Raw genomic sequence first — 10662 nt, forward strand, 5'->3', positions numbered from 1 at the left:
TCAGATGCAACTTAATGTAGCACTCTGTACTTTAAATTTTTTTAACATTTATGGAAATTAGACTACTACCTCTGCAAAACAACATCTTACTGGTAAAAAGAACAGCCCACATGAAGGAAAACTAATTTGGTGGAAAGACAACAAAAATAAAACATGGGAAATAGGGAAGGTGGTAACATGGGGGAGAGGTTTTGTTTGTGTTTCACCAGGGGTAAATCAGCTTCCTGTTTAGATACCAACTAGACATTTGAAATTCTACAATGAACCCATCAGAGATGCAAAGAAAATCACCTCTGCAGAGACGGAGACACCACAGTCGAGCACCATCGACTCGCCAGATGAACAAAATGGTGATATCGGAAGAACAGATGAAGTTGCCATCCACCAAGAAAGCGGAGCCACCAACTTGGGCACAACTGAAAAAGCTGACACAGTTCTCTGAAGAAAGCCTAGAGAACACAAGGGTGACACAAACTCCAGAGAGTATGCTGCTTGCAGCTTTGATGATTGTATCAATGGTGGTAAGTCTCCCCATGTCTGCAGGAGCAGCTGCAGCTAATTGTACCTACTGGGCCTATGTGCCTTTCCCACCCTTAATTCGGGCAGTCACATGGATGGATAATCCTATTGAAGTAGATGTTAATAATAGTGCATGGGTACCTGGCCCCATAGAGGATCGTTGCCCTGCCCAACTCGAGGAAGAAGGAATGATGATGAATGTTTCAACTGGGTATCATTATCCTCCTATTTGCCTAGGGAGGGCACAAGGATGCTTAATGCCTGAAACCCAAAATTGGTTGGTAGAAGTACCTACTGTCAGTACCACCAGTAGATTTACTTATCACGTGGTAAGTGCAATGTCACTCAGGCCACAGGTAAATTATTTACAGGACCCTTCTCATCAAAGATCATTATAATCTAGGTCTAAGGGGAAGCCTTGCCCCAAGGAAATTCCCAAAGGATCAAAAAGCCCAGAAGTTTTAGTTTGGGAAGAATGTATGGCTGATAGTGCAGTGATACTACAAAACAATGAATTCGGAACTATTATAGATTGGGCATCTCGAGGTCAGTTCTACCGCAGTGGCACAGGACAAACTCAATCTTGTTCCAGTGCACATGTGAGTCCGGCTGTGAACAGTGACTTCAGAGAAGGTTTAGATAAAAATAAGTACAAAAGGTTAGAATCTCCCTACCCTTGGGAATGGAGAGAAAAAGGAATCTCTGCTCCAAGACCAAAGATAATAAGTCCTGTCATTGGTCCTGAACATCTAGAATTACGGAGGCTTACTGTGGCCTCTCACCACATTGGAATTTGGTCTGGAAATCAAGTTATAGGAACAAAAGACCATAAGCCATCTTATACTGTTGACCTAAATTCCAGTCTGACAATTCCTTTGCAAAGTTGTGTAAAACCCCCTTATAAGCTAATTGTAGGAAACATAGGTATTAAACCAGATTCCCAAACTATAACCTGTGAAAATTGTAGATTGTTTACTTGCATTGATTCTACTTTTAATTGGCAGCACCGTATTCTACTAGTGAGAGCAAGAGAGGGCATGTGGATCCCTGTGTCCATGGACCGACCGTGGGAGGCTTTGCCATCCGTCCATATTTTGACTGAAGTATTAAAAGGAGTTCTAAATAGATCCAAAAGATTCATTTTTACTTTGATTGCAGTGATTATGGGATTAATTGCAGTCACAGCTATGGCTGCTGTGGCAGGAGTTGCGTTGCACTCTTCTGTTCAGACAGTATGCTTTGTTAACAATTGGCAAAAAAATTCTACAAGATTGTGGAATTCACAATCTGGTATTGATCAAAAATTGGCAAACCCAATTAATGATCTTAGACAAACTGTCATTTGGATGGGAGATAAGCTCATGAGCTTGGAAATCATTTTCAGTTACACTGTGACTGGAATACATCAGATTTTTGTATTACACCCCGAGCCTATAATGAGTCTGAGCATCACTGGGACATGGTTAGATGCCATCTACAGGGAAGGGACGATAATCTTACTTTAGACATTTCAAAATTAAAAGAGCAAATTTTCAAAGTATCAAAAGCCAATTTACATTTCTTACCAGGAACTTAGGCAATCGCAGGAGCTGCTGATGGCTTCACAAATCTTAACCCTGTCACTTGGGTTAAAACCCTCAGAAGTTCCACTGTTGAAAATTTTGTATTAATCCTTGTGTGCCTATTCTGTCTGTTGTTAGTCTACAGGTGTACCCAGCAGCTCTGAAGAGACAGTGACCATCAAGAACAGGCCATGATGATGGCGGTTTTGTCAAAAGAAAAGGGGGAAGTGTGAAGAAAAGAAAAAGAGATCAGGTTGTTACTGTGTCTATCTAGAAAAAGGAAGACAAAAGAAACTCTATTTTGATCTGTACTAAGAAAAATTGTTCTGCTTTGAGATGCTGTTAGTCTGTAACTCTTGTCCCAACCCTGTGCTCACAAAAACATGTGCTGTATTGACTCAAGGTTTAAGGGAGGGCTGTGCAGGATGTGCTTTGTTAAAAATGTTTTTGCAGGCAATATGCTTTGTGAAAGTCATCGCCATTCTCCATTCTCTATTAACCAGGGACACAATGCACTGTGGAAGGCCGCAGGGACCCCTTCCCAAGAAAGCCTGGGTATTGTCCAGGTTTCCCCACACTGAGACAGCCTGAGATATGGCCTCGTGGGAAGGGAAAGACCTTACATCCCCCCAGCCCGACACCCGTAAAGGGTCTGTGCTAAGGAGGGTTAGTGAAAGAGGAAGGCCTCTATGCAGTTGAGATAAGAGGATGGCATCTGTCTCCTGCACGTCCCTGGGATTGGATGTCTCAGTGTAAAACCGACCATACATTCTATTCTGAGATAGGAGAAAACCACCTTATGGCTGGAGGTGAGACATCATGGTGGCAATACTGCTCTGTTACTCTTTATACTGCACTGAGGTGCTTATGTAAGCTTAAACATAAATCTAGTGATTGTGCACATCCAAGCACAGCACCTTTTCTTAAACTTATTTATGACACAGAGTCTTTGCTCACATGTTCTTCTGCTGACCCTCTCCCCACCTTCACCCTATAGCCCCACCACACTCCCCTCGCCAAGATAGTAAAGATAGTGATCAATAAATATGGAGGGAACCAGAGACCAGTGCCAGTGCAGGTCCTCACTTGCTGAGTGCCGGTCCCCTGGGCCCACTTTTCTTCCTCTATACTTTGTCTCCGTGTCTTATTTTTTTCTCAGTCTCTCATCTCCACCTTGCGAGAAATACCCACAGGTGTGGAGGGGCAGGCTCCCTTCAAAAATGCATTAAAAATTAAATGTACCCCAAACTATAGAACTACTAGAAGAAAACATGGGGAAACACTCTAGGATATTGGTTTAGGCAAAGACTTTATGACTAAGACCTCAAAAGCACAGGCAACAAAAACAAAATAGACAAATGGGACTATACTAAACTAAAAAGTTTCTGCACAGCAAAGGAAACAACAGAATGAAGAGACAACCTGTTGAATGGTATAAAATATTTGCAAACCATTCATCTAACAAGGGATTAATATCTAGAATATACATGGAACTCAAACAACTCAACAGCGAAAACAATTCCATTTTTAAAAGTGGGCAAAGGATCTGAACAGACATTTCTCAAAAGAAGACGTACAAAGGCCATCAAGTATATGAAAAAATGCTCAATATTACTAATCATCATAGAAATGCAAATCAAGGCCAGGCGTGGTGGCTCATGCCTGTAATCCCAGCACTTTGGGAGGCCAAGGTGGGCCTGAGGTCAGGAGTTTGAGACCAGCTTGGCCAACATAGTGAAACCCCGTCTCTACTAAAAACACGAAATTAGCCAGTATGGTGGTACATGCCTATACTCCCAGCTACTCAGGAGGCTGAGGCAGGAAAGTTGCTTGAACCGAGGAGGCAGAGGTTGCGGTGAGCTGAGATCGCGCCATTGTACTCATTGTACTCCAGCCTGGGCAACAAGAGAGAAACTCTGTCTAAAAAAAAAAAAAAAAAAAGGGGGGAAATCAAAACCACTATGAGATATTGTCTCACCCCAGTTAGAATGGCTATTATGAAAAAGATAAAAAAAAAAAACAAACAAAAAAAAACAGTTGCTGGTCAGGATGCAGAGAAGAGGAAACTTATACACCATTGGTGGGAATGTAAATTAGTGCAGCCATTATAGAAAACAGTATGGAGATTTCTCAAAAAAACTAAAAGTAGAACTACCATGCGATGTAGCAGTCTCACTACTGAGTATTTATCCAAAGGAAAGGAAATCAGTATATCAAAGGATAGCTCCACCCATATGTTTATTGCAGCACTATTCACAATAGCAAAGATATTGAATCAACTTTGTGTCCATCAGTGGATGACTGAGAAAGAAAATGTGATATATATACATAATGGAATATTACGTGGCAATAAAAAAGACTGAAGGCTGTGCATGTTGGCTCATGCCTGTAATCCCAGCACTTTAGGAGATCAAGGTGGGAGGACTGTTTGAGGCCAGAAGTTCGAGACCAGCCTGGGCAACACAGTGAGACCTCGTCTCTACAAAAAATAAAATAAAAAATTAGCCGAGCATGGCAGCATGTGCCTTTAGTCCCAGCTACGCAGGAGACAGAGTCAGGAGGACCACTTGAGCCTAGAATTTCAAGGCTGCTGTGTGCCATGACTGCACCACTGCACTTCAGCCTGGGCAACAGAGCAACAGCCCGTTCAAAAAAAAGGTGGGGAGACTGGGCACGGTGGCTCACGCCTGTAATCCCAGCACTTTGGGAGGCCAAGGTGGGCGGATCACGAGGTCAGGAGATCAAGACCATCCTGGCTAACATGGTGAAACCCCATCTCTACTAAAAATACAAAAAATTAGCCGGGTGTGGTGGCGGGCGCCTGTAGTCCCAGCTACTTGGGAGGCTGAGACAGGAGAATGGCGTGGGAACCCGGGAGGCGGAGCTTGCAGGAGCCGAGATCACGCCACTGCACTCCAGCCTGGGCAACAGAGTGAGACTCCGTCTCAAAAAAAAAAAAAAAAAAAAAAAATGCAGGGTGCGAAGAATGAATTAGGCTGGGCATGGTGGAACATGCCTGCAATCCCAACACTTTGGGAGGCCAAGGTGGGTGGATCACTTGAGCTCAGGAGTTCGAGACCAGTCTGGGCAACATGGCAAAACCCCATCTCTACAAAAAAATTCAAAAATTAGCTGGGCGTGGTGGAGTGCCTGTAGTCCAAGCTACTCAGAAGGCTGAAGTGGGAGGATTGCTTGAGCCTGGGAGGTCAAGGCTGCAGTGAGCTATGATCACACCACTGCACTCCAGCCTGGGTGACAGAGTGAGACCCTGTCTCAAAAATAAATAAATAAATAAATAAATAATGTAATCTGTAGCAACATGGATGGAATTGGAGGTCATTATGTTAAGTGAAATAAGCTAGACACAGAAAGGCGAATATGACATATTCTCACTTGTGTGGGAGCCTAAAAAAAGTTGATCTCATGAAAGTAGAGAGTAAAATGTTAGTTACCAGAGGCTAAAAGGGGTGTAGGTGTGTGAGTGGGGAGGAAGAGAGGTTGGTTAATAGGTACAAACATACAGTTAGATAGAAGGAATATGTTCTGATTTTTAATAGCAGAGTAAAGTGACTATAGTTAAACAACAGTATATTATGTATTCCAAAATAGCTAGAAAAGACAACTTGAAATGTTCTGAACACACAGAAATGATAAATGCTGAAGATGATGGATATCCTAAATACCCTGAATTGGTCATTATACATTCTATGTATGTAAAAAACTATCATATGTGCTCCATAAATATGTACCAATATTATGTATCAATAAAAAAGAAAGACAAAGATAATAGGTTTTAGGAAGTGGGATCAACCTAGGAAGGAAGCAGAAGGAAGTCCCAAGAGGACAGCTGTATGCAGACTTAGAGAGACTGGAGAAAGAAGTGCTCTAGGGGTTGTTTCCAGTGAACCTGATAGAGTATCTGACATGTTTGACTGTGTTGAAAATAATGTAGGCATTTTACATTTATGTTGGAAAGTCTGGAAGAATTAGTGATAATGACAGAAAATTTGGCAAACAAAAACTGAGGCAATTGTTAATTCCAAGAAAAACCAAAAATCGTATAAGAAAGGAAATGTAGCTGGGCACGGTGGCGTGCACCTGTAACCCCAGCTGCTCAGGAGGCTGAGGTAGGAGGATCACTTGAGTTCAGGAGTTCCAGACCAGCCTGAGTGAGAGAGATCCCATCGAAAGAAAGACAAAGAGAGAAAGAGGAGAGAAAAAGAGAGAAAGAAAGAGGGGGAGAGAGAGAGAAAGAGAGAGAAAGGAAATGTGATCATAATATGTCTGATCCAGAAGTAAACCACACTAGTATAGGAAAGTCATAATAAGGTTAACATGAAATATTGATTTAATAAAATATATTGTGATATAACAGTATTGGGAAAATTGGAAAATAAAAGGTGTAAATTATCATATTTCCTGTAAGATACTGATATCATCTGGATATTTGTCCCTGGCCAAATCTTACATTGAATTGTAATCCCCAATGCTGGAGGTGGGGCCTGGTGGGAGGTGTTTGGGTCATGGGGGTGGATCTCTCATGGTTTGGTGCGGTCTTCACAATAGCACAACATCTGGTCATTTAAAAATGTGTGGCGCCGGCTGGACATGGTGGCTCATGCCTGTAATCCCAGCACTTTAGGAGGCCGAGGTGGGTGGATCACGAGGTCAGGAGTTTGAGACCAGCCTGGCCAACATGGTGAAACCCATCTCTAATAAAAATATAAAAATTAGCTGCGTGTGGCGGCATGCACCTGTAATCTCAGCTACTCGGGAGGCTGAGGCAGGACAATTGCTTGAACCCGGGAGGTGGAGGTTGCAGTGAGCCGAGATCGCGCCACTGCACTCCAGCCTGGGTGACAGAGTGAGATTCCGTCTCAGGGGAAAAAAAAAAAAATTGTGTGGTACATTCTCTCTCTCTCCCCTCCTTTTGCCATATGATGTGCCTGCTATTACAATTGTTAGTTTTCTGCCTTTGTGATGTGGCTAATAATATCAAATGTGTGTTGAAGTCCCCTACTATTATTGTGTGTCTAAGTCTTTTCTTAGGTCTAGAAGTAATTATTCTATAAAGTTGGCTGCTCCAATGTTGGATGCATATATATTTAGAATAGTTAAGTCTTCTTGTTGAATTGAACCCTTCATCATTATGTGATGCCTTTCTTTGTCTTTTTTTACTGTTGTTCATTTAAAGTCTATTCTATCTGATACAAGAATAGCAATCCTTATGCTTTTTTTTGTTGTTTCCATTTGCACGATAGATCTTTCTCTGTCTCTTTACTTTGAACCTATAGGTGTCATTATATGTGAGATGGATCTCTTAAAGACAGAAGAAATGGATGGATCTTGTTTTTTTTAATCCAACTTGCCACTCTATCTCTCTTTCTCTCTTTTTTTTTTTTTTTTTTTTGAGATGGAATTTCGCTCTTGTTGCCCAGGCTGGAGTTCAATGGCACGATCTCGGCTCAGTGCAACCTCTGCCTCCCAGGTTCAAGTGATTCTCCTGCCTCAGCCTCATGAGCAGCTGGGACTATAGGCGCCTGCCACCACACCTGGCCAATTTTTTGTATTTTTAGTAGAGACGGGGTTTCACCATGTTAGCCAGGATGGTCTCAATCTCCTGACCTCATAATCCGCCCACCTTGGCCTCCCAAAGTGCTGGGATTACAGGCGTCAGCCACTGCACCTGGCCGCCACTCTATGTCTTTTAAGTGGAGTGCTTAGACCATTTACTTCAAGGTTAATATTGATATGTTAAGTTTTGTTGCCATTGTAGTGTTGTTAGCTAATTGCTTTATAATCTTGATTGTGTAATTGCTTTATAGAGTCTGTGGGCTATGTGCTTTTGTGGTAGCAAGTACCATTCTTTAGTTTCTGCAATTAGAACTCCCTTAAGCATCTCTTGTAGGACTGGTCTGGTGGTGACAAATTCTCATAGCAATTGTTTGTCTGGGAAAGACCTTATTTCTCCTTCATTTATGAAGAGGATTGCTTGAGGCCAGGAGTTCAAAACTAGTCTGGGCAACAAAGCGAGACCCTGTCTCTACAAAGAGTTAAAAAAGATTAGCCAGGCATTGTGGCATGCACCTGTCATCCCAGCAACTAGGGAAGCTGACATAGGAGGATCACTTGAGCCTAGGAGTTTGAGGCTGCAGTGGGCTATGATTGCACAACTGTACTCTAGCCTGGGCAACAGAGCAAGATCCTGTCTCTACTTGAAAAAAAAAATCCTAAAAATGGGCCCCCAGTCTCTTTTTGTTTGTAAGTCTTTGCTGAGAAATTCACTGTTAGTCTGATGGCTTTCCCTTTATAGATAATATGATGCTTTTCTCTAGTTGCCTTTAAGATTTTTTGTTTCACATTAACCCTGGATAGTCTGATGACTATGAAGATGGTCATCTTGCATACTATCTCATAGGAATTCTCTAGATTTCTTGTATTTGCATATTGAACTCTCTAGCCAGATTGGAGAAATTTTCCTGAATTATATCCTTGAATATATTTTTCAAGTTTCTTACTTGTGCTTCTCTCTCAGAAATTCCAGTAAGTCATAAATTTGGTCACTTTATATAATCCCATATTTGTTGATGGCTTTGTTCATTTTAAAAAAAATTTTTTTATCTTTATTTTTGTCTGACTGGGTTGATTCAAAGGACCAGTCTTTGAGCTCTGAAATTCTTTCTTCTACTTAATATAGTGTGTTGTTAAGGCTTCTAGCTATATTTTGAAATTCTGTTAGTGAATTTTTAATTCTAGAAATTGCTTCATTCATTCTTAATATAGCTGTGTTATCTTTCAAATCTTTGATAGTTCTTCTGACTTCCCTGTGTTGGATTTCAACTTTCTCTTTGATCTCATTGAGTTTCTTTGCCATTCATATTCTAAATTCTATATCTGTTAGGATCCATTGCTTGAGACCTAATGGGGTCCTTTGGCTAAACACTCTGGCTTTTTGTTTTGCTGGAGTTCTTGCCCTGGTTCCTTCTCATCCGAAGGAAATGACACTTCCTTTTTTTGAATTTGCTATCATTTGGATGGGGCTTCTTGATTTTTTTTTTTTTTTTTTTTTTGAGACAGAGTTTTGCTCTTTCACCCAGATTGGAGTGAAGTGGCATGATCTCAGCTCACTGCAACCTCTGCTCCCCGTCCCCACCCCCCAGTTCAAGCAATTCTCCTGCCTCAGCCTCCCGAGTAGCTGGGATTACAGGCACCTGCCACCATGCCCGGTTAATTTTTGTATTTTTAGTAGAGATGGGGCTTTGCCATGTTGGCCAGGCTGGTCTCAAACTCCTGACCTCAGGTGACCCCCTGCGTCGACCTCCCAAACTGCTAGGATGGATTACAGGCATGAGCCACTGCACCTGGTGGCTTCTTGATTTTTTATTCTTTTTTTCTCTTGTTGGCATGACTGTGGTGTATGTTGTCTATGATTGATTGGCTTTATTTCTGGGTGTTTTCAGGGTGCCAAGGCTCTGTACAGGTTCCTTAGTTGTAGATAAGTTCATGCAGTGGCTTTCTCAAACATTATTTGTTGTAGTGATGCATGCACTTTTGTTCAGTGGTAGAATTCAGTCGCCGTCCAGTAGATGGTGTTTAAGAGTAAGAGCCATCAGGGAGGTGTGCAGGTGGAAGCAATGGAGAATCACAAAAAGCACTGTCCTTCAGGGTGTTCACCTTCAGTGAAGGTGAAGCTGCTGGAGAAGCCCAAGAAGTGGTTTCTTTAAGTCCATGCTCCCCAGCCCTGTTGGGAACAGCCACTGTCAAGTCCACAACAGTGCACTGAGGACAAGGGTAAGGGGAGAGAGATGACCTTCTCTCCATGTCTATTTATGGGCTTTGGTGGTACTGCCTTCAGCAGCTGGTGCTGAGCTTGCATTTCCTGTGACCCAAGGGGGGCTTTGGCAGGCCATATTCCCCCCTCCCATAGGGGTGGACTGCACCAAGGGTTAAATCTCCAGGGACATAGGGTCTGCCCCTCTCTTCTGCTTCTTGGAGCTGGTGGGACACTATACCCCAACTGACCAAGGGAGCAGGTTGGGGCACTAAGCAATGACACATGCAGACTGGTTCCAGGTCACAAAGCGGTCCCTAGGTGCAAGTCTCACCACTGGTGAGAAACTTCAGCTTCAGCAACTCTCCTCTCACTCCAGTCCTATGATGGGAGACAGCCTAATTCAGTGTTTATGGCTGGGGCACTCTTCACACTCAGTGATCAGTTCTGGTGGTGGGGCCCTTCCCCCATTCCAGAGCAAGAACTCCAATCTCTAGCATGAGACTAAAATGCCTGCTGTGGCTGCCACTGCCAGGTTGCCAAACAATGTCTGGCTTTGTATGAGCCTGGATTAAAAATGGCATCCTCTAATCCCAGCACTTTGGGAGGCTGAGGCGGCTGGATCACGAGGTCAGGAGATCGAGACCATCCTGGCTAACACGGTGAAACCCCGTCTCTACTAAAAAAAAAAATACAAAAAATTAGCTGGGTATGGTGGTGAGCCCCTGTAGTCCCAGCTACTTGGGAGGCTGAGGCAGGAGAATGGCATGAACCCAGGAGGCAGAGCTTGCAGTGAGCCAAGATTGTGCC

At 42.8% G+C, this 10662-nt stretch overlaps 1 protein-coding gene across 1 annotated transcript; it reads left to right on the top strand.

The window, feature by feature from the left end:
- The first annotated feature begins 260 nt into the window (after positions 1 to 260).
- Positions 261 to 3046, top strand: LOC129021700 (endogenous retrovirus group K member 19 Rec protein-like). Its single transcript, XM_054467506.2, has 2 exons — positions 261 to 521; positions 2220 to 3046. The coding sequence occupies exons 1-2, from the start codon at positions 261 to 263 to the stop codon at positions 2274 to 2276; spliced, it is 318 nt and encodes a 105-aa protein (XP_054323481.1). The 3' UTR covers positions 2277 to 3046.
- The last annotated feature ends 7616 nt before the right edge of the window (positions 3047 to 10662 follow it).

Source organism: Pongo pygmaeus, chromosome 21 (assembly GCF_028885625.2).
Source record: "Pongo pygmaeus isolate AG05252 chromosome 21, NHGRI_mPonPyg2-v2.0_pri, whole genome shotgun sequence".
Classification (NCBI taxonomy): domain Eukaryota; kingdom Metazoa; phylum Chordata; class Mammalia; order Primates; family Hominidae; genus Pongo; species Pongo pygmaeus.

Coding starts and splice junctions, on each gene's coding strand:
- LOC129021700 (XM_054467506.2), top strand. CDS start 261: ATGAACCCATCAGAGATGCAAAGAAAATCACCTCTGCAGAGACGGAGA. Junction 522..2,219: donor TGATGATTGTATCAATGGTG/GTAAGTCTCCCC, acceptor GTCTGTTGTTAG/TCTACAGGTGTACCCAGCAG.